Source organism: Larus michahellis, chromosome 7 (genome assembly GCF_964199755.1).
Source record: "Larus michahellis chromosome 7, bLarMic1.1, whole genome shotgun sequence".
NCBI classification, from domain to species: domain Eukaryota; kingdom Metazoa; phylum Chordata; class Aves; order Charadriiformes; family Laridae; genus Larus; species Larus michahellis.
Window position 1 is genome coordinate 59,031,411 of NC_133902.1, and position 24,100 is coordinate 59,055,510.

The 24,100-nt window shown below is 50.2% G+C and overlaps 1 protein-coding gene across 9 annotated transcripts in view; it reads left to right on the forward strand.

Moving 5' to 3' along the window:
• The window catches only part of FMNL2 (formin like 2), a 145,384-nt gene that overhangs the window by 64,238 nt on the left and 57,046 nt on the right, over positions 1–24,100 (forward strand). For all 9 annotated transcript variants that reach the window (XM_074595583.1, XM_074595586.1, XM_074595580.1 and 6 more), the window contains exons 2-5: positions 9,543–9,626; positions 19,074–19,154; positions 22,556–22,632; positions 23,654–23,737. In XM_074595583.1, coding sequence (XP_074451684.1) covers positions 9,543–9,626; positions 19,074–19,154; positions 22,556–22,632; positions 23,654–23,737 — 326 coding nt within the window. The remainder of the gene's footprint in view (positions 1–9,542; positions 9,627–19,073; positions 19,155–22,555; positions 22,633–23,653; positions 23,738–24,100) is intronic.

Here is a 24,100-nt window from a genome sequence, read left to right on the forward strand (position 1 = left end):
TGATAATAATAATTGCACGTGGACGTCATCCAGTGCCGCTGTGCAGGGCAGGAACCCCTTGTCTCTCTCTCTGGGATTGTCTCCGGGCCGTGCTCTGTCAGGATTCAGGGCTGATGTGCTGCCAGCAGAACTGCTGCTAGCGGGGCCGTTTGTCTGTAAACAGCCGGGAGGTGACTGACCTCCCAAGAAGTATTTACCCTTCCCTGCTGCCGGATTTCTGGATGGTTTAGTCCTTCCTTGTCTGCCGGGGAACCGCAGGTCCTCTGGATCCCAGCTTTCCCCTTCGATGCGTCAAGTAGATGTTGCTGGATGACCTCGTCAGGCCCACTGAGATGTCTGTGGGGAATCATGGATCCAGAGTTAAAGAATTTTCCTTATTTTTTTTCCAGTGTTGTTTCTGAGAATGAGCTCCATGTGGTCATCCCCACCGCAGCCCTGGGCTGTGATGACCCCCCATGGGCCGCGTCCTCTGAGCGGGGACACTGCTGTCACCCCATGCTGATCTGATCCTGCTCATCCCAGCGCTCTCCCTGCAGAGCCAGGGTGTGTTTAGGAGCAGAGTGGACTTGTGGGGTTAAGAGCATTGGTATTTTTAGATCAAAGACCAGTTTAATAAAAAAAACAAAAAAAAAAACCCAAAAAAAAACAAAAAAAGGAGGAGGAGGACTAGAACAATAAGAACATTTAATTTTAGCCTAACTTGGATACCACATGAAGTCAACGAACTTTGAGATTGCTTAACTTGCTTCTAGCTTTCCTAAATAAACACACCGTAGCAGGATTGAGAAGTTAAGTAGCACGGAAAATTGCAAAAAGTTAAATTTTAATATTGTAGAAGAATATTAAGGGCTGATTTACAGGCCAGGTCCTAGAATTAAATTTTAATACTGTACAAAAATATCGAGGGTTGTTTTAGTAGGCAGCTCCTGAAGTTAGCAATAGACTTTTTTCTTTCTTTCCCTTGCAGAAAGGGTCAGAGTTAGGGGCCGGGTGAGGGACGGGATGAGGGTCTCCTGTGGGCAGCGTGGTGCGGCAGAGCTGCGAGCTAACCTTCTCCAGCGATGGCAAGAGAGGCGAGTTTGGGGCCAGAGTCTAGTTCTTACGGAGTTTTACCCCAGGCTAAAGAGACCCGATTGCCACCAGCCTTCTGCGTTGCGGTGTGGGGTGATCTGGTCGATGTGTGTTCACCTGGGAAGGGGTTTGAGAGGAAGATTGCTGTTCCAAGGCTTTACATGTTATAGATCTTTGGTAGACATCAGGTTGGAAGTAACTTAAGTGAGTGGGATGAATAAGGAGGTCTCACTTGTGATGGCTTCTGGCCCCAAGTCAACATCAAACAGCCAATGTCTCCTCTGGAGCTGGTTGTCCCAGGAGAGGACAAGAGCTGGGTAGGTGCAAGTCATCCTTCATCGCTCAAGGATGAGCACAAAACCCTGGCTTCCCGCTGCTGCCTCTGCATCCTCTGCTCAGTCATGGTGTCTTTTTGTAATGTTATAAACTGGTTTCTTTTTACACCCACTAAATTTAGAAAATGTGAAGGCACATTTACAAACTCAGAGATCCTACGTATCTGTCAACGAAGGGGGACAATGTCAGTGTCTTCATGAATATACATGAACAAATCCGAACTGCAAGTTATGTTGCTTTCCATTCTCTTTTTATTATTTTTGGAATTTGGTTACTTTTGGATCCTGGTTTCTGGGAAGACGTAGGCACCTCGCAGTGCCAAGAAGTAAACCTGGATCCACTCAGGAGCCGGCGTTCTGTTCTCAGGCTCACTCCAGCCAGGGAAGGGGGCTGCTCTGTCTCAGGTTTACGAAGGTGGGAGGTATGGGTTTGACTTATAAACCAATTTTGGATCTACTTCGTCAGAACTCACTAGATATTAATAAAAGTTTAAAATAGTTCAGGCTGTGCTTTAAGACAACCCTGACTGTAATGCAGAAAAAGTTAAGATTGCAGCTCATCATGGTGGAGACGGTGGAGATAAAACCAGGAGAGCTGGAGGCAAAATGCAATAGCCATGGCTGTTATGAAACACTGCGAGGAATTGAGAAGTTGAACTGATGAGCTGGAGAATAAACTCAGATTAGGAAATTCCAGGTGAGGACAGGGGGTCCTTGAAGTCTGCGATTGCTGGAACAATGAACAGAGCTTTGATGTCGGTATGTAAATCTGAATCTAATTTACAAGGGCCAAGAATATTGTTTTTAATGTATTAAAGCCCTGATCTTTTTCATCAATGCTGTTGTGCAGCCAAAAACTACCCAGGTTTGTTTTTCTGTCTCTGGTAGTAGTGCAAGTTGGGAATAATCCCAATTAGAGGAAGGGCGGGAGGAGAAAGGGAGCTGGGAATTAGGTCTCAGGAATACGAGCTACTCTGCCGTGTCCCACAGAGGAGTGGATATTCACCCGCAGCCTTCCTGCCACGCTGGAGATGCCGTCGTTTTCGTGGGATACCTTTATTTCATTTAAAGTTAGCAGTGGCATTATGGCAGTGGGAAGTTTAACTCTTTGCTGAAATGGCTTTTAAATTTTGCCTTCCTCCGGCTCTGAAGTTTGCAGCGTTGGCTGACTCGCCTTGCCAGGCTGAGCTTTGCTGCCCTACCAGTACCTGGACTGGTGCAGGGCTGGCCTCTCCCGTGGTCACGTTGTCCCCATCTGGTGGATGGGAGGAGGCTGGTGGAAACATCTTGTATTTTCAGGGTACACGTGCTCCTAGTGCATGCAGGGCCGTTCATGGGAACAAATGGATCAGGAGGCCTCTGTCGTGTTTGCTGCTAGCACATTAATGTCATGATTCATAGATAAAAGGGATTTGGACTGAAAGATGATAAGATTAATAAGAAAGAGCAAGAGCCTAATGCTATTAATTAGCAATGCGCATGCTTTTGAGTCAGTCAAGTTGCTGCCACACATGTCATTCATCTCAGTGGCCAGTCCGGCCCAAAGCACGACATATTCCAAAACGTTGAGCCTTTTAATTCTCATTAAAATGAGGAACAAGTTAAAAAAATACAGCTCAGTCATCCCATCACCAGCATCTCGCGTGCGGTGCTGATGCCGATGTGACCTGGTCTGCGGTTCAAACCTGTAGTGAAACGCTGGTCCTTTCCTTAGCGGAATCACAGACGCTGCTGAATGGTTTTGATATTTCTGTAACGTGAATAAGCTCAGCGAGTTGAGCTTTATCCCTCGGCAGCGCCTGGGCTGCCCTCTTAGCTTTTTCTCTGGATAATGCTGATAATACGTGGTGCTGCGGGAGCGCTTTGCCCCCGAGGCCTGAGGCCACCACACGTGGCCACCAGCGGCACCGTGGGCCGAGCCAGTGCCCTCCTTTTCTGTGGAAGGGGCCACTGTGCTGTCGTAATTTGGGCTGGGCTGGCCACTAAAATGAACAACAGATGCTCACGAACTTCCCTCCCAAGGGCCAGGTTCAAGGCCAAGCGCCATGGCAGTGGTTCCCAACTCTTGCAAATGGGTCAACAAAAATAGATTTTAGTGCCAAAAAATTGGAAACGCAGTTTCCATAGAAAATCTAGATGCTCTGTTGGCTCAAAACCTAATTTGAAACTGCTTTTCTATGGAGACTTCTGGAGGACGGAGGTAAGAAGGTTACGACTGGCAAGCCAGAGGGATATAGTATATGGCACAACTTTGGTCAGTTTTGAAGAGGGCAGGGAAGTGCCACCCACAGCTTTTACCTTGAGTTACGGAATAGTTCAGCTCTCGGTGACAAGGCTGTACTTACCGTCGCTCTTCTCCTTCTGGGAATGGCATGCCAAGTGCGAAGCTGAGGTACCTGCACTACTGTCCTGCTTTCCTCCGGCTGCTCGCGGCCAGAAGATAATGCTGCTGCGTGGGAAACAGCCTCTTCCTGCCCTGTGCTGGACCGCTGCTCTCGCTCTCATAGCAAGGCGGCTGAAATCATCCCTTTGGGATGAGGCTAAATCCCGACGCATCCTGGGATGCAGTGCCGTTACCGAGTCATCTGGCCCCGTGCTTGGGAGACGCTGTCGGGGCTGCCAGTTTGGACAGGGCTGGGCTTTGTTTCGTAGGTTAAAAATACATATATTTCCTTGATGTGCTGTTGGTTTTATTTTTAACTCTTAAGCAATTTAATATTTTGTAGGTCTGCTAGTATTTCCCCCAGTTTTCCATCTGCTAATGTGATTAATTTAAGTTCTAGCTATATAATGCCAACCCGGAGCAAACGGAATGGAAACCTTACCTATATTATTTGGCACGCAGCAGTAGACATGAATAACTTTGGAATTTGTGGGGAAAAAGAAGTTATGTGGTTTTGGAGCCAAAATATGATTGGAAACCAGCCCTCGCAGACAGCATGATGCCGTGTCGGATCTAGCTGCAGTTACTTTTGAGTGCCGCACTCCAGATTTGCGTTTGTAGGTGTTTCTGAGGAGTCGGAAACCTCACTCAGAGGCTGTAAAGCAGCGGTGCGCACCCATTTCCTATTGCCTCGCAGACATCGAGGCAGAATGACGTGCCAGAGGTTCCCCCCCCCCCGCCCCTTCAGTCCTAGAGGCGGTGTGATGTAGTGGAAATGTGCAGCATGGTGAGGAAGGTGGGACTCCTTCCCTGAGGCTGTGGCTCTGTGGAAGGAGGGAGTGGAGCAGAGCTGCAGAGCTCACCTGGGCCCGGCGGCTGGCCTGGGCTGTTGAGCATCCGTATTTTACGCAGGGCTGCGTGACCCGCGGTGATGACAGGGTGCAAAGAGGCGAAAACCCCAAACACAGGGAGGTTGCATCACGGCTACCGTGTGGTCCAGCATGGGAGCTGCGGTGGGGCCCCGGCAGCTTCTCAGTTGGTGCCACCATGCAGCTTCTCGGACTCATGGCATCAACTTGAATTAAAAATAGCTTGACAAGAAGCAGTTATTTTTAATCCAGATCATATTCAGTATGAGCTGTGCGGGGCCAGCCCGGGATGGGGATGCAGAGCAGTGGGGTACAAGACAGTGGGGCTGCTTCGACTGCTGTTGCCACTAGAAGAAATGGTCTTTTATGGCCCAGGGTGGGATCCTACCGGAAGGTGGGTGCCCAGTGTAAAGGCGCAGTTCTTCTTCCTGAGCTGATCAGTCTGTGCTGCTGGCAAAGGGCCTCCAGCTGCGTAAGTGCTGGTGGTGACACAGGGGACGGTGAGGGATGACCTGGCTGGGGACACAGGCAGGGGAGGAGAGAGTGGGGCCATCCCTTCTGGCAACGGCAGGGATTTAGATTGTATCAGGAATGGAATAGCTATGCTATCAAAAGCCTTCAAAGCATGAACTCTAATTAGGGTAAAGATGGAAAGAGAAATCACGGGTCATAGACTGTAGTTAACTAAAAAATGCTGGTATGTGTGAAGCCCGTAGTCATAAGGGCTGGAAGTGGCCAGGAGACATTTGTGAGTCATTTCACTGATCCACAGAGAATGAGAAACCCAGACGACTAATGCATCTGGTTAGTTATGACTGGAGTCAAAACTATTGCAACCAGTAAGATCAAGCCAAGCCAATTCAGTAGCCGTCTTTGCCATAGTCACTGATGCAACAGCGGAAGGTTATGCAATTAGATACAGCGCACTTGGATTTCAGAAAGCCAATTGGTGCAGTGCCATGCATCACCATAAAGAGAATATATTGCTTCCCATTTAAATAAAAATATCATCATTTAGAAACTAGTTTTCCAGCAGGGAACGGTTGTTAACAGTAAGACCGGCCGAAGACCAGCGTTGGTCCATAGAGAAGCTATGTTCTACACCTGCGTTATTTTGTACGAAGGTAGAAGGGTTATTTGGTACAGCCTTGACGAAGGTGTGCTGGGGACTGGCCTGGGGGCTGCAGGAGAGCAGCGCCGAAGGACAGGGAGCCCTGGGGACCAGGAGATCCGATTCAGCTGGTGCGTCATAGACGGGGAGAAGGGAATAAACCTGCACGACAAGCGGAGAGCCTCAGGTCGTGAGCGAGAACATCTTGCGATAGCTTCCAGTAAATGGATCCAATTTGATCCAGTTGCTAAGAAAGCCATTCAAACTGATTTACGTATAAAACATAAAAAATAATGTCAAACTGACACTGCCAGCGTGAAAAGCCCTAGTCCAAGTGCATTTCCTCCTTACTGCGGGAGGGATGAGGCCAGAGGGGCGGCAGACAACAGAAGCGGCAGTTTCTTTCCCAGTTCCCTCCAGTAGGGGTGATGGACGGGGCTAGAGGGGCTGCTGGGGTGACCCGCCGTGGTTTGCCTCAGCAGAAGTCCTGCCCGAGGCACGGTGATGGACTCACACACGAGCAGGGTTCAAAACTGCTTGAAATCTCTTGCTGAGAAGGGAGTAGGTGCAAATCAGCCGCTGCTTACACACAGGGATTTGAGCCTGGTTGCACGCAGCGTGTTCATGAACAGTTTCACCTGTCGGACCAGGGCAGGGGCTGTCTGAAGTGAGTTGCAGTAATTGTTGAAATGCATGAAATGGTTGTGTACAGCGAAACGACGCGGAGCGAAGGAGTTCACATTTCAGAATGAGATCAGATTTAATTCATTTCGAAATGAGATCACTGGATCCTGCTGCCTGGGTCTTGTTTTCCCTGTTGCAGGCTTTCATCCGTGCTGAACTCTTGCCATGACTGAGTTCTGCAAAGATTTCCAGGCAGGTTTCTTGTCTGAGCGCCAGCCTGGTTGGCTAAGCTGATTAGCCATAAGAAGATCAGAGTTTGACAAGGGGTGTATTGCAGGTAAACAGTGAAGCTTTTCCTACAGCTGAGAGTTAGCGTAGCTCTGAAGTATGTTTGCATCCTCAGAGGTAAGGAATGGTGCTTGAAAAGCCCCGGGAAAAATACCAAGAAGTGCATTAAAGTGATAAGTAGAGCTGATAAGCTACGTGGCGAGAGACTGAGAGGAGAATCAAGCGCAGATATGATCACTGTCTATAAATACTGTCAACATGACAGCAGAGATGAGCAAAAGGAAGAGTATTTGTTATCTGATGGAAAACAAGCTTCAGGAAGAGCAGTCATCCCAGCCACAGAGCGGTGGAGGGGATCCCCAGGAGCGGGGGCTCGTCAGCTGGGACGGAGGGAGATAAAGGTCTTGTGGGACGATAGTGGGGACATCTGCAACATGCAGGTGGTGAGGTCGGCTGGAGACCCATGCTGTCCTCGCCTCCCTTGGAGGTCCTGCGTGGACCAGGAGGTGCAGGTGCACCGGAGGGGTCCCTCGGGGGTCCACAGTATTCCCGGTGAGGAGAGACATTTGCTGTCACACCGAAGATGTGGAAGGGCAGCGTTTGGTGCATGAACCGCTGTTCCTGCCCGTGCTGCCGTGCTTTGAGGGCGCTGGCGGAGCGTGGTGGTGGGAGGGCAGGTGGTGGCTGTATCTTGCCAGCCCGCCTGGGGATGCCCTCGGGCGAGGGGGACCCCCGTGCTGAGCATCACACGGGGCTGTTCCCCCCGGGCGCAAAGGCAGATGGCTGCAGCAGCTCCTCTGCCCTGCCTCCTCACAGCTATCGCTGCCGGCGGGCAGGAATGCCACAGCTGCTCCTGGATCACGCCCGAGCCCTCCTGGTTTCCAGCCCGGGCTGCGGGAGTGGAGCCGGGGAGAGGGAAATCTGGAACTGCAGCTGTGAGGGAGCTGGGGTCAGGAGCAGCCCCGGCCCTGCGTCTGCGTCCCCCCGGGGCTGGGAGCAGGCTGACAGGCGGCCTGGCTGCCAGTTAGAAAGGCCACCAAGGCTGGAAGCCCTGGGGAGGCGTAGGGGAAGGCAGTCCTGCCTCGTGCCCAAGCGCTGGAATACAAGCAGGGAAAGCCTTGTCTTTGTGACAGGGTCGTAGCACTCAGCCACGTAGAAACGGTGCTGGAAAGCTTTGCCACGGATGCCCAGCCGCTTCCAGTTAACCTCTTGGTTCTCCTTCACAGCCCTTCATCCCCCAAAGCTCGCCTGGGTGCCATCAGCGCTCTACTGACTGTCCCAGCGGCATGGGGATTGCCCTCGGCACCCACAGTCCCCGTGCCATTTTGGGGTGAGCAGACTGGGGTGCCAGCAGGCTGGGCTGGTGGTAACAGATGCTCTCGCGGGTGTTTGTGGCAGCTCGGGCCGTCCGCATCCCTCCTCTTCCATCACCTGGGGCAGGCTTTGTGCGAGGAAATGGAGGTCTGGGTCCCAGGCTGGGAGTGTTTCTGAGGATCCCCAGGACAGCCTGCTCTTCATAAATCTGTAAAACTGCCTGTCGCACGGGTTGTGAAGATGGGTGCTCCTGGAGCGGAGTGTTTCAGTAACTAAACACCAGTTCATTGATGACTGTTTTCCTGCGGGATTGTTTAACAGCCGCTGGTTCATTGATGACGCTTTTGCTGTGGGGTTATTTAACAGCCTTTGGTTCTGGCCTCTGCGTGCCTCCCTCAGCCTTTCTGAAATCAAACGCAGAGGGGTAGTGCCTGCTGGCGCTGGAGCTGTGTGCAGCTTCGCTCCCATCCCATTCCGGGCTGGACCAGAGGCTTGTGATCCCGAAGGGTTAACTGGGGATAACTGGGGCTGGTCTGGGAATTTGAATGGGAGAGCAAGGGGTGCTCAGCGGGATTACGTTTGGCCACTTCACCTTGCTGCATGCCGCCGGGCTGACGGGGAGGCTCTCCAGGCTTGGTGTTTGGGAAGCTCTTGAGGCGTTCCTGGGTTCTCCTGAGGCGTTCCTGGGCTCTCCTGAGGCATTCCTGGGCTCTCCAGCAGCATAAGCACGACAGTTATGCTGCGCGTTCCGAGACACGGCTCTTACGAGAACTGCCTTGGGAGCGAGTAGCCGGCCTTTACCACCCTACCTCTGACAGCTGCCCCTGGAAAGGTACCTCACCTGACAGCGAAGGAGCCAGAGCTCCACAGGCATCCTCTAATTGCTGCCTCTCCCCTGCCCTCCCACCCCACACTGCGGGTTGTCAGTCACAGTCTTGGGATCGTAGTCTTTGCGTGTGCAAGGAGCACAACGTCACGACAGGCAGCGGCAATCCCACCTCTGACATCTGTATTATCCAGAGGCGGTTGCATGCGGTGACATTTAAAAACCTGAATAGTGTCCCGCTGCCGAAATGAAATGAAATGGCGTTTCAGGATCTTGTTTGGAGGGAATGGGCCTTCTGCACTCCGTGTGTTTCCTGTATGAGTGTGTGGGGCAGGGGCAGGCGCAGGGAAGAAGGGGTGCTGGAGGGGATGTGGTGGACCATGGGGACCCATCTGGGCTGGAAGGTGGCTACCATGGCCAGGGAGCCCTCTCCTCTCCTCCGGATGGAGGTGGTTTGTCCTGAGCTTCCGTCACTCACCTTCTCCTGCGTCCCAGTGTGGCCCAGCGCTGATCCCAGCCCTTCGGTGCCTTGTGATTCACTGGTGCTTTTGGGGCCAAAGAGGACATTTAGAGGGAATGTTTCTGAATAACCCTGTCAACAGGAATTCACATAAAACAATTAAAGCAACCGCAGCCACGTTGCCTTGGTTTGCTCATGTCTGACTCTGCCAGAGCCTGAGCCCTCTGTGGTCCCTCACGTTTGCTCTCTCTTTCTCTGCAGAATGCGATGAACTTGCCGCCCGACAAAGCCCGGCTCCTGCGGCAGTATGACAATGAGAAGAAGTGGGAGCTCATCTGTGACCAGGTAAGGGCGGTGGGGGGGGCTTTTGGCAGACACCTCATCGAGAGCACCACCTGGGCTTCATCAGCAGTGTCCCCAGGCACCTTGCAGAGGACACGTACTTGAACGGATTCGAACACTCATTTCTTTGGCCTTACACTCCATTATTGCTAGGAGCTCATGGAAGCTTTGTAACAATAATTCCCTTTTTTGCCATAGAGCGATTTTTCTTTCCCTTCTGATGTTACCATCACTCCTGTGCTGCTTCTGCTGGGCGGTGAATGCTGCCTATTTTGTGTGCCACAGACTCGAGGAGACTGATGTTCAGTCACCTCTCGGCGAGTGCTTTGGGTTTGGTCTTGACCCGTGTGATAGGAATGAGTGCTCTCGATGCAGGGAGTATTTGGCGTTCCACGTCCTGAGCCGTTGTTGCAGCTGGGGGTAGCTGTCGCTTTCAGAGAAAGGCAAATGGTGATGGAGCCTGAACTCCTCTTCGCCTCCAGAGGCTGAACAACAAGCTCGGATTAAGCAGCACCATATGCTGAGGCATCTTTGTGTATGAGCTCTGCTCCGGCGTGCAGGCTTGGCAGCAACGTGCAACAATTAAGAGGTTGTCTCTGCCGTGACAAATGAACAGAAACTGCAGTATTTAGAGAAAGGGAAGCATGCAAGAGCTAGGATGTGCATTTGTGAGCCAACAGCAAAATCAGGTTCTGCCGTAGACTTCAAAAGTAATTGCTAATGAAAATAATTGATCCAGGACTGAGAAGGTAGGATGTTCCTTTGAAATGTAAACATGGGAGTACCAGGATGGAAGTTTGGCAGAAGGTTCGTTCATGCTGTGAGGTCAGGAAGATTTTAATGAATAGATTTGTGAGACGTTTCCTATTTAGCTGTGACAGTGGTGGAGCCTCTGATAAAATCCAACTACCTTACAGTGAAACTGAATAAAGGATTAATTGCTTTTTTCCAGGAGTTTTCTGCGCGGAAAACCTAAAGTGCTGAGCTATTTAAAGTTTCAGTTTAGTGAGACACTGAACAAGTTGCTTAGTCTAGTGTAAGTGTTTTGTTTCATGGGTGTTTGCTTAGAGCGTGCCCGCTCGGAGCATGTACATGGAAGGGTGTCCGTGCTGGAGTCTGTGGGCTCTGTTTGCACGGCAAATCAGAGCCTCAGCGTCTGAACTCCCACCTCGGAGCGGATCCACCCTGGGCGACGCGCAGCTGCTGCTGATTCACTCCTGAACTCCGCGGCCAGATAGGAGGGACGAGCAGATGGAAACGCAGCGAAGGAAATTTGCAATCTGCAGCAATCGCGTATCTTAATAGCTCCTTGCACAATGCCGAATCCACCCCCAGGTTGGGATGAGCCTGCTTCCCATCGCTGGGAGAGAAGCAGCGCAGGGCTGCTGGAACCGGCGCTGCGGAGCCCAGGATCCCCAGGGACGGGAGGTGACAATGTGCCACCCTGCCGGGGTCCGGCCACCCGAGGGGACCTGTTTGGGCAGGAGGGGGCTGCATGTCTGGGATGTGCCGCAGCTCCCCGGCTGCCCCGGCGGGTGCTTGCCAGCCGCTGTAAATCAGAGCAGCGTGAAGCAGGTGTCTGTAGAAGCACCGTAATACAGCATATGGGGTGTGAAATATTTATATCTGTCCACATAATTATGGTGAGTGGCTGAAAGTACTTCCAGGAATAGATTTTGTACAGAATCTATATTTTTAGTGTGGATGCAAATTTTGATTGATATTTCTATTGGTATCACTCATTACACCATTTTCTACCATTTTTGCTTAGTGAAGGACTGAGGATGTAAATTAATGTAACAGCTTGAGGAAGTTAATGCTCACCCTCCTGCCCTGGTTTTCAGCTTTTGTCTGAAAGTAAAACGGATCCAGAGGTTGCTCTTAAATTATATTTACTGAATAGTCTGTAAAGCTGACCCTGGCTGTTTGTCTGTGAAATATTTTGAGAAAATTAGAGGGAGAGAATTTGGCTCCCAGAAGGGAACTCTCGCTTTTGTGCAAGTGAGATTAACAAAAGCGGGCAGCTGCCAGTCTCACGATGATGATAACAGTAACAATAACAATAATAATAACAACAACAATTATTATTATTGTAACGATGTAGTGAATCATTGTAAGGGTTGCTGGGCTGGTTGTGTGGGACTCATCCTGGGTGGTGTTTTCTGTTCCTTTGTCTATAAACCTTCCAAGTCACCTAAGCGCTGCTGCTGGTGTCCTGAAAGCTTGCTCCCTGCCTCTCTGGCTTAGCGTACGAGGAGAAGAGCAGCGAAGCCAGTGAACCTGTTGCCCATCCTGCAGAGGGCCGAGCGGTGGTCATCTCGGGGTGAGCGTTGGGAAGGATCCGGGCAGGGAAGAGGGTACCGTTCCCAGGCATGGCGAGCCACACTGTTGGTGTACTCAAGGCGTCCTGCCTGAGGTATTGCAGAGGGGGCACGGGTGTTGAGGGAAGAGGCTGGGGACATCTTACAAAGTTCTTCGTTGCCCTCTAATGGCAAATTGTGGCAGGGGCATCACCATGTCCTCACCTTTGGAGACAGTGGAAGCATGTGTGTGGAATAACAAATAAAGAGACCTAAAATGGAAGTCATGCGGTTTACATCCAAAATATCCTCACTGAGGTGTTTGTAGAGCTCTCTCCATTTCCTAATGAAACTCCAAATGAAGGCAGGTGCCGGCTGTTTCGGAGGCTGGTGGCCAGCATGGAGCTCACTGGGATGGAGGTGGGTTTCTCCAGCAGCCTCTTGGCTGGGGGTCCTGTCCCACCCCTCAGCTTTGCTTCCAGGAGGCTCGGACCCCTCTGTGCCTGTGTTGGGGGTGACTGAACCTAAAACAAGGCCACGTGTGGTGCGTTGATGGGGTGCCATGTTCTGCTTCAGGGTTCATTTGTGACTGAGAAGTGCGCGGGTACGGGCCCTGTTGGAAGCATGGCCCCAGGTGAGGAGGTTGTGCCGCACCAGTCCCCGAGTCCTCCAGCTCTCTGGGTGAAACCCCGGTTCTGCCGAGACCAGGGTGGCCTTCTCCTGGGACGGGAGGGGACCTGGGCTCGCTGCCTGGTGGAACATCATGGTGGAGGGAGAGCTGAGCACAGAAATGAGGGGTCGTGAGATTGGGCTGCCAAAACCAGGCAGCTTTCAGCTTAGCCTGGAGAAGGACAACATCTGAAACCACAGAGGGACCCTCAGCCTTGTGTTCATTTACACTTAGGTTCAACAGGCGTTGGCTGTAGTGGTTACATCCTTCTCTAAATCAGCAAAAAGCTAATCACTTTGGCCCTCTTGACATTGACCCTCTTGCAGCAGACATCTGGATTTTTTTGCCAACATACAACCAATGTCTTTGCACGTGCTGCAGCAGCCGTGTACAGCTCTCTTTACAGCCTGTGCATAAAAAAAATGTTTTGTCAATCTCCCCGTTTCGGGGTAGAATGCAGGCTAGAAGATCCAATGTTTTATTGAACTCAGGAGCATTTGGACAGCAGAGATGCTCATGGCTTCATTTATCAAAGCCAGGGGCTTGGAGCAACCTGGGCTGGTGGGAGGTGTCCCTGCCCAGGGCAGGGGGTGGCACCAGGTGGGCTTTAGTGTCCCTTCCAACCCAAACCATTCTGTGACTCCGTAGTAAGACATACAAAGTGACATACAGTCCTGCTGGCAGGCGGCTGGATTGCTGCAGGGAGGACTGAGCCACCCTCCAGGTCTGCGTGGGATGGGGGATGGGTGGTGGAAACGCACCACGTTTATGACCTGTTTGTGCCCTGGGATTGAGAAGACCCTGGTTTCCAGCCCAGCTCGTCCACCTCCTTTCACCGGCGTTCACTGTCCGCGTGCTGCCTGCCTTCCTGGCGGTTAGGGGCTGCCTCCCGGGGCTTCTGGTACCGAGTCGGATGCGCTGCGTGAATCCTGGGAATGAAACAAGTTAGCGAGGGTAATAATAATAATAACATATGTCACCAATGCAGAAAATGTCCTGAATGTTTTTGGAAGCAAAAGATCTCTGGAAAAGCCACAATTTCCTGGTTACGGCATAAATACGTTTTCCAGATTTGGGTGGACAAGAGTTGTGTCAAGTTCTTTGTAGGATCACATGGAAGAGGAAATGCAGAAATTCGGCAGTTCCTCTTTGCTGCTGAAGTAAAGCCTCCCCCCTGCCCCCTTTTTTTGGTATCCGTCAGGAAAATAAAGTGCTAATTCTGGAGACTGCAGGTCCCAGAAGCAGAGGAGTGATGGTCTGCTCCTCAGCAATTCTTCACCTAAGAAAGGGCCTTTTATCCTTGGGAAATTAGGTTAGTTTGCTTTCGAGGTGGTGACAAAGGCAGGGTCGAGCTATTGCAGGCCTGTGCCTTTCTCCTTTCGGGGCTGGAGATAGTGTTGGTGCTTGTGTGAGTCATGTAGTGGAGATAAAATAGGTTTCTTTGGGATTTATTAACTTTGTTGTGTCTGAAGGGCCCGGTCCTGGGGCGACCGGGAGGGGAAGCCACCCTGTCCCAGTCGTGATGTCACCCACTGGCTGATGCTTTTTGCTCAGCGAAGTTTGGAGACTCAAAACCAGATTTTAAACTTCATATGTGTGTGGTAAAAATCCCCAACCTCCTCGTTCAAACAGCGTTAAACCCCTTGCCTTATAAATTCTTATTTTGAAAGCAGATTTGGCCAGTGAGTGATTGGGAATTGCCAGAAGCGGAGAGGAGGAGCAGACGGGAAAAAGCAAGGATTTTTAACTCATTATTTATGGTATCTAGGGCAAGTGGATTACGTGTGAACAGCAGTGCCTCGGTGTTAGCCGGGAAGCGTATTTGTCTCTACAGGGAAGTGATGCTCAAGAGGGACCGGAGGACCTTGAGAGGACCCTGGGCTGGCCAACCTGCAAGTCACGGCAAGTGAAATACCAGACTGGAATCCTGCTGGTCCGAGGAGCACCGTGCCTTCCCCCCCCCGTGAGCTCTGGCAGAGCATCCATTTTCTGGGAGGATGATGGCTGCGAGCAGACGTTCCGGGTGTCCCGGAGGCGTCGGGGTGCCTCAGGTTGCCGTTGCTGCGCAGCACCGAGCCCTGGTTCTTGCAGCTTGCGACGTATCAGCCTCTAATGTAAAACAGTCAAAGCTGGGTAAACCCAGACAGCAATCATAGCCAGGAAAGGGCAATTTTAAAGGCTAATCCCTCATGGCTTTCCAAAGCAAAAATAAGCACTTTAAGGGGCTATAAAAATGTTTCCAGGACTAGTAAATGTTTACCACAAGTGGTTCTTGGTCACTAGTTAGAGAAGAGCAATGCTGCTGTCTGCTGCTCATGGATAATGTCTTCAAAATCCTTCAACCCAAATAATTCCGTTATACAGTAATGAGCAACATCTTTTTCAATGACGTCACTGTAGAGATTATTATGTAAATACATAATTACAGCTAGGTTTTAAGAAAACAAACAAAACCGTACAGTATCTGCCTCACAGACTACTAAACGTGCTCGTTGAGTCTCTTGAAGCATTTCATTTTGAAGACTCCAGATATTAAAACTGGCAGTTAGGGAAAGCTCCTGTCACTTTGGCAGATGATGGCTGATAGTTAGTAAGAGAAATAAATCCGTAAAATAGCTTCTCTGGCGGGTTACGCTAAATGCAGCAGAGCTGCATCGGCATAAGAGAACCCCCAAAAAGGCGAGGACTAAGTCCGAGAGCTGACGTGGAGCCTCGTTAGCCTGGGACTCCGCTGCTCCTGCTGCTCGTGGCTGCTCTCACCTCGCCCACCGCCCCTCAAGAGCGGACCTTCGCCTCGGTGCTCCACCGCTTCCCGCCATCACTCGCAGGTGCCAAGAACGGCATTTGGACGCAGTTACCAAGTGGCACAGTGAAAACACTTCCACCTTTGTGGTTTTGTGCAGAGAAGGACGTGATCATTCAAGTGCTGTAACGTCTCTGAGCTAATACAAAGCTGTTGGGGGGGGAAATGAGAAGCGGTGGTGGTCTCCGAGGCCCAGATACCTCTATAACTCTTTACTAGTCTGCAATGGGCCAGATTCTCATTTACAGCAAAGTGCTTTTTTTTGTCTGTCTGCCAGCATGAAGAAGTTTTAAAATGGGCTAATGGATGGAACTTGCTTCTAAATAACTTACATTTACACCCACTGTAAAGCCACAGTCCACAGTGTCCTGAGGGGGCTATAAGTCTGACCGAGAAACTGGCCCAACAGTGGGCTATAAAAGTGAGAAATGAAGCTAGCAGTTACGGTGCCTGGGATATTGACATCTTATTCTTTTAACTGATACATTTGATGTGCTTTTATTTGGTTTTTATATTTTTTTATTTCCTTTAAAGTCCCTGTCAGCATCCATGGGTGTTCCTGCTCCTGTTTTCCAGAGAGCTGGATGCTAGGGCTGACCATCGCGCACCTCTCGGGATGTGGTAGCTGGTTGCTGCTTGTGCCGGTGGAGCTGAGCGATGGAGCCTTGGCACACCGCTTCCAGAGCTGTCTGCAGCTCCATCCATCTCTCTTGTGCATCTGTCTTTCCCGACACAGCGGTAGCAGTTCCACTTAGCAGCAAATTTAACTACAAGGGTGTGAAAGGGACCGTCGGACCCATGGGGGCCAGCTGAGAGGGGACTGGCTCCGAGTGCCCGTGCCCACAGAGCCGAGAGGAGGCCGTGGTGGTGGCCACGGTGCTGGGTGGGATGGAGCAGGACAGACACCCTTGGTGTCACGTTGGCCAGAGAGGAGCTGGCAAGGAAGAACTTTGTATTTCCTGAACTGTTTTTTAGATAAAGAGGAAATGGCAAATTCCAGGACTGTGTTTGGCCCGTACATGTGAGGGTGCATGGAAAAAAAATCCAGTTGTAAAAGAGGAAAGAAATGTCTGCTGTGTGCCTTAGCGAGCTCTCGCCTGGGGCTGCCGCACCACAGGGCAGACTTTTTGGTTGATTTTTTCCTTCTGACCATGATGGATTACTTTTTTTAAAGCAAGCAGCAAGATAATAACAGGAACAAGTTTTGGTGTTCAGACAGTACGTTCTGGTAACTGGGCAGCAGTGTCCTCCTATTCATTATGAAATAACTTTCAGATAATGTAGTCAAAATTGCATCCTGACCTAATAAAGGGAGGTTTCAAATATCAGTTATAAAATGCGAAATTTCGGGAGGAAATTGTTATGAGATCTTTCCTCAAGGGAAGGGGCAGAATAGTTTAAAATTCTTCCAAGATACAAATAGTATCAGAACTTTCGGTAATGCTCTTAACAGGTTTGGACATAGCATACTCCTCGCAGAACAACTCGTGTTTCACAGCAGCTTTGCAGGAGAAATTTCAAGCTGGCCGTGCAACTGGTAAAAAAGCAAGCAAAAAACCAGGCAGCTCTCAGAATACAAACCGTACAGACCTTGTATTTGTTGTTAAAATCTTCAGTTGAGTTCTGAACGTGGCTGGTGCTGGATTGCAGGTCGAGTGGCCCCCTGTAAGGCTGGGCGTTGGGAAATGGGTGGGAATTTCTTGGCATTGGAGAAGCAGTGGGTGAGATGGGGAAGGGAAATCGGGCAGAGTGCTGGTGTAGGACAGAAAGCAGGAAAGCAGGCGTGGGTAGTGAGGTGTTTCACATGGGTAAAGGCCATGGTTGCAGGCACCTGCCTTCCTCCGTGGTAAGTTCCCTAGTAAGTGGAACGGTGGCCTTGGTAGTGTCTGCCAGCTCACTTCCCACCACGCTGGAGATCCCTCAGCTCTGCTGGTCCTGGTGTGACACTGGTGCTGAAGGAAACCCTCTGAATCACGGGGAGCCATGGGTGGCTGGGACAAGCTCAACCACCAGTCATAGACTCAGAATGGTTTGGGTTGGAAGGGACCTTCAAGAGCACCCAGTGCCACACCTTGCCCTGGGCAGGGACACCTCCAACCAGCCCAGGTTGCTCCAAGCCCCATCCAACCTGGCCTTGAACCCTCCAGGGATGGGGCAGCCACAGCTTCTCTGGGCAACCTGGGCCAGGGGCTCACCGCCCTCACAGCAAACAATTTCTGCCTCACATCTCATCTCAATCTCCCCTCTTGCAGTGTAAAACCCTTCCCCCTCGTCCCATGGCTCCCCTCCCTGCTCCAGAGTCCCTCCCCAGCTCTCCTGGAGCCCCTTGAGGGCCTGGCAGGGGCTGGAAGGTCTCCGCGGAGCCTTCTCTTCTCCAGGCTGAAACCCCCAGCTCTCCCAGCCTGTCCTCCCAGCAGAGGGGCTCCAGCCCTCCCAGCATCTCCGGGGCCTCCTCTGGCCCCGCTCCAACAGCTCCGTGTCCTTCTGCTGTTGGTGCCCCAGAGCTGGAGGCAGCGCTGCAGGGGGGCCTCACAGAGCGGGGCAGAGGGGCAGAATCCCCCCCTGGCCCTGCTGCCCACGCTGCTGGGGATGAGCCCAGGCTGCGGGGGGGTTCTGGGCTGCCAGCGCGCGTTGCCGGTGAATGTTGAGCTTCTCCCCATGCAAGCGGTGCTGGCAGAAACGGTGTGGCGAGCCGACCCCAAGGCACGATGAACACGTTGGTGCTCAAGCATTGTGTTGATGTAGGAAGTGGGATGCTGCTGAGATTGGGCATATCGATGGAGAATAAAGAAGCCCTCCTGTGTGGTGGCTGGGTAGGACTGGTAACGAAGTCTCCATCGTTACTGCTGGAGAGCTGGCCAGCCTCACGCGTGCTTTGTAACAGAAATAAAGCCTGAGCGCTGGTCATCATCGCCTGTGGAGGTCCACCAGGACCAGTTGAACTCACCGTGGCCTGAATACTGTGTGACTGCTTTGTGCCCATGGCAGAGGGGCTTTGCCAGTGCCCATGTGGCACTCCCCCCTCGCCAGTCGGTGTCCCCACGTAAACGGGAACCTGCAGAAAGGGGTGGCTGGGAGCTGCTGGGCCACCCACAGAGACAATCCAGTTTAATATCATGAAGTAAAAATACTACTTGTTTGTTGCAAACATACTGCTCTTGCACTGATTTTTCTGGAGTCTGAACGATGAAGTGATGAGACTTATCCCATGAATAGACTGTGCAGCGTGTTGTTAGGCTTCTTCCAAACGATAAAAAGGGTGTCTCAGCTCTTGCAGTGGTGGCTTTCAGTCAAACAGGGACACACGTCCGCTCTCCCAACGCTTCTCTTTCCTCTCAGTGCTCCTGGTTAGCAGAAACCCTGTGATTTCAGATGTGCGTGTTGGTACGTGTAACTAAAATTCAAAATTGTCACTGAATGTGTAAGGTAAATTTTTATGCATCCCATATAAATACCAAATTTCAGAAAATAAAGTTACATGTAAATATGTTTTATTTGCATGCATATTGTAGATGCATAGATTATCTATTTATGAATGTAAGGTATGTATATATAAAACTATATTATGAATACGTACTGTTTAAATATATATGTGTACGCAAGCGTTTTATATATGTAGGAAGTAAATATAGAGGATGTTATAAAATGGCTGATGTTTATTCTCGTATCCTTTGCAGGAAAGATTTCAAGTGAAGAATCCTCCGCACACATACATCCAGAAGTTGAAGGGCTATCTGGACCCGGCTGTAACCAGGAAGGTGAGGAGCGTCCTGTTTCCTCTGGCCTGTCCCTCGTTCCTCCGCGAGGATGGTCCCGGGTCCGGGTTCCTTCCTGCCTTTGTGTAAAACGCCCCGTAAAACTCTCTGGGAAGAGCCTCGGAGATGGAACAAACTGCAGAGAGAAGCAAAGATAAATTGGAAAGACGCTGCGGTTTTCGCGGCTCGGAAAGGAGAACAGATGTTGCAAAGAAAAGGACCATCTGACACATGAAACAAATTGTTTTAATAACTTTAGCTTCAATAAGTAGTCTGACAAATTATCGCTGGGCCGTACTCTAGGTCTGACTTTCCATGTGGTGAATGAAGCCTCTGTTGGCTGGCGCGGTTCTCGCCCCTGTGAAGGGGGTGTTGAAGTTTTGAGTCCTTTTCTCTGGGCATTGGGGTGACACAGGTTCGGCCCAGCTGGCACAGTCCGCCGCTCGCTTGTCATCTCATCCGAGGCTTCAGGGCTGTGAGGTAAAGAGATAAGCTGGGGAGTATTTACATGGCAGAGCCTCGTCTATCCTTCTGTGTATTATTTTGTCCGAAATAGTTAGTTAATCACTCATGAAAGACTCAGGAACCTCACTTGGCAGTTCATGTGAATGTCGTGCATCCCTGAACGTGGCTTTTGTACCAGGGTGCGTTTGTGGCTGGTTCTGATATCTCTGAACTGTTTTCACGGGCTTAGTAATAGCCTCCGGGATTTTAGAATAACAGTGAACCTCCATCCCATTTGGAGGAACATCGCTGAACCTTTGGTATTTAACCACTTTGGATATCAGCTCATATCCTGTGCTGATAGTTATAATAGCCTTTAAAAAAACCCAACAAAACCAACCAAGAAGAGGCAGCGAGAGCATTGCCGGTCCTGCCATTGACGGGCTCTGCCTTGTCCTCAACAATCGCGCCTTTGTGTTGCCGTACAATGAGCCGAGGTTGGTGCCCTGCGGCAAAATCCGTGTCCTGACACAGGGTCGCAGGCCGGGGCGGGCTCCGGCCGAGGTGCAGCCCTGACGCTGCGAGGGACGAGCACTGGGTGCCCTCTGCCTCCAGCGCCCGCCCCAGCGCCAGGCTGCCGTGATGCCTTCTGACAGCGCCGTGCTTGTTGGAGGCTCTGACAAGGAGTAGGAAACCTTTAACTTTTCCTGTAGCTGATTATAGCGGTTTTTTTAAAAAATGAACAGGGGTCTTTGTGTTTTTCTCCTCCAGGGTTTTTCAAATTCATTTAGTGTTTGGCTTTGCTCCGCGGTTACTCCGTGGGCACACATTGAAGCCTTTCTTATCCTAATACCACTATAAGAGTCCCATGACAAAGGACAAAACCGAAGGAGCCTAAAAATAACTCCATTGAGTTCCTCTCTTTTGTTGCGTTATTCTGCATCCCCGGCAGCCTTTCCTCAGCTTGGGCTGCGAAGTGGAAAGATTTACAAATGGGCTTGGGGACGGAGGCGGGAGATTGTGGGGAGAGCTCGTTTTACTGGGATTATTGCTGTGATTGAGGTGGTGTCGGCGCTTTTGCTGACGATCCCCAGCGTGGCCGAGAGAAGGTGACTCCAAACGCTGCTGCAAAACGTGCGTTTCAGCTTGTAATCGGGGTCATAATGGCTCTTCCCAGGAAAACAATTGGGTTTTCGTCTGAGCTGAATTTTGAAAGAGGAAAAGGAAAGTGCTGAAATTACAAGTTTTTGTAAAGAAATTGCAGTTTGGTGTTTCTGGGAGCCCAGTAAAGCTCAGAGCTGGTTCCTGCTGGGGTTGCAGAGGGCAGCCTGGCCTCGCTGGGGATGACGGGCCCGCCTGGGAACGGGCTGCCCGCCTCTGCCATGCCCTCCCACCCCTCTCTGCCTCATCCTACATCAGTGTTTTACCTTTGTTTCTAGAGAGGTAAGGTCTTTGTCTTGCTCGCAGTTATATTGTGTGAACTCTCTTGGGAGAGAAGGCACTGTGTTTTTGTACTCTGAGCTAATTAACTGAGGTCCAGAATAACTACATGTCTGACCTCAACTAGCTATTTCAAAGTAAAAATTTATAGTGCCTTGTGTCTACTAGGACTTCACAGGGAGACGTCTATTTCTGTCTTTCTGAGCTGGGGCTTCGTCTTACCTCAAGTCAGGCGGTGGTGCAAACCAGCGTGTGATGAAACCCCGGTGAAAAAGGCAGCTGATGGTTTTCACATAGGTCAGCAAGGCAAGGCAAATCCCAGCCTTTCGTCATCTTCGCCTCAATAGATGAACCCCTGAGAATTATTAACTGCCAAGTTAGTCCCCTTGATTTTATTGTGGGTTTATTGTGTTGCACCGAGAACAAACCTTTTTTCCCCTAGTATTCATAGCTTAGCCCTACTTGCAGCAGCATCCCTTGCGTCCTAAACATGTATAAGCCCTTTTCAAACACCTCGAATCTGTGTGTGTGATAACTGGTGACTGAGCTGGTTGTTAAGTACTGCAATTCCAAGATGATTATCATCGTCCATCCGCTTCTGCTCTCATTTACCTTGTTCACAAATGAGAATCCAGCAAAACGACGGCTCTAGAATAATTTATCCAGCTGGTTTAGTGCATTTCCATGGGCAGGGAGCCCCAGGCAGGAGAAGAGGAGAGTCTTCCTCCAGCTGGGAGCGTTGGAGGCATCGCTGTCTGCCCACCAAAGGGAGTCCTGCTGCAGGGTGGTTGTGCAGAGGATGGAGAGGAGCAGCTTGACTCAAGACGAGTTGGTTTGCATTTGGAGGTCTTCTGCCGTGACCGATGCCTGCTTGAGCTGTGGAGTGAAGCGGGGCTCCTGGGGAGGTTTTGCCAGGTCGCCCCTTCTCCTCCCACAGGGAGACGACCCAAAACCTCATCCCCTTTCTGCTGCGTTGCAGCCCAGCGTTTGACTTCTTGACGTTTTACGGCCTTTTCCCAGCATCTAATTTTGCAGATACAGTTTAGCGTGCACAAATTGTTAAAGCGTGCAGATGGCAGCACACGTGTATTTCATTATTGGCACACACACGCACAGATTTGGTAATTATATAGAAATCACGGCAGGTTTTTCGGTGTGGGTGTGAAGTCGTGACAGCGAGATTGAAGCACCAGGCTGAGAGTGAAGCCCAAATGCTGTAGTTCTCAATGGAGAGTTTGATACTAAAAGAAGGCTTGTATTGTAAAGAAATGCTTGTTTATCTACAGGCGTTTAATTTTCCTAATCCTGGAAACTCAAAAAATGTGCCTGGGAACAGAAGTTATTTGTCTGAGTTTGTTTTTGTTGACTGCCGAACTATTGTTATTGCATTCCTCAGGATTTAGAAGGGTTCTCAGTTTACCTTAGTGTTTTATTTATTCATTCTGCACTGTGAGATGTTTATATTTTTAATAGCATCACACGAGTCTAATTGTTATTTTTGCCTGCTCACTCAATTACAGAAATTCAGAAGACGAGTCCAAGAGTCTACTCAAGTGCTCCGAGAACTGGAAATTTCTTTAAGAACAAATCACATCGGGTAAGAAATTTTGATGACTTCTGGTCTAAGACTTTTTTTTTTTTCTTACATCGACTGATGGGTGCCTTTGAGAAAATATCTCTTTGCATGTCAAGCAGTGATACCACTTGATTGATCGTTAAAGCCTGAAGGGCTCAGTTAAGCGATAGCCGGGCATCTCAGGAGAATAACTCAGCTTTAATCCTTTCATGATAGGGTTCATCCACATCTCTGTGCGGGCTGCGAAGAGATTGCAGTCAAATTCTGCTCACCCTAAGTCAGTCAGAGCAGGAGTGAGCATGATTGTGTCTAGAATAGTAATAGCATTGCAGCTATAAATAGATATATAAAAAAACCCCCATGCTGTTTTATAGCTTTAACATGATGCAGTTCATGAAGCCTGGCTGTGAGTAATATCCCCAGTATTTTACTTCTACAAAACACAAAATTCCTCTCAAATAACAAAGTTAAAACATGGAACATGCCATTCCCATCCACCTTTCCACCGGTCTCACCGCTCTGCTTCGGGTCTTGGCACCAGAACCCGGTTCAGCGCAGGTACATTAGCCAGGAAGGTTTCTTCAGTGTTTTGTTCCATGGCCACACTGCGTGTCCGCCTCAATTACATCAATTTTCTCGGGTGCTGCTCTTATTTTGAGGAAAGTGGGGCTGTGCTAGGAAAGGCACTTATCAGCTCCAGAGCTTCATACTTAGAAGAACAAACGTCTAGTTTCGGAGCAATGCAGAGTGTGCTTAGGGGTTTTTATGCTTTTTTTTTTTTATATAATATTTTTCCTATCGTAGTGCTGCAAAAAGGCTTGTTTCAGTACATTTGTAAAGTCCTCTGAAGGACTCTATTTTGAAGTCCTCTAAATAATAAATGGCATTGTTTAAAGGTCCTCTTTTCCTGAGTGAGAAAGCAAAGTTAGCTCAGCAGTCCTGCCTTTCCCGGAATGGCTCAGTCTCTAGTTTATCTGACCAGGATTCCAGTAACTGCCCAAAGCCTGTGAAACGCTCTGATGTCTAATGATTTTTCTAACAGATGGGTGCGGGAGTTCCTGAACGAGGAAAACAAAGGCCTGGATGTTCTGGTGGAGTACTTGTCCTTCGCGCAGTATGCAGTCACGTAAGTGAGACCTGTCTGGTGCTCTCCGGGCTTGCAGGGCAAAGCGGAATCCTGCGTCGCTGCCGAGCAGGAGGGAAGTACCGCGTCGGATGCTCAGCGTTCCCTGTAGCAGAGCTTTCCTGCTGGGTACAGCACCCTACCCACTTAGAGCAGAGAGAATGGTAACCTTAGTCCAAAACTAGTGGATCATAACATGTTGCAGAGAAAAAAAAAAGCCAAAGTTTAAGGCCTTGAGAGGAAATGGCCTCAAGGTGCGCTAGGGGAGGTTTAGGATGGATATTAGGAAAAATTTTTACACTGAAAGGGTGATCAAACACTGGAACAGGCTGCCCAGGGAAGTGGTTGAGGCACCATCCCTGAAGG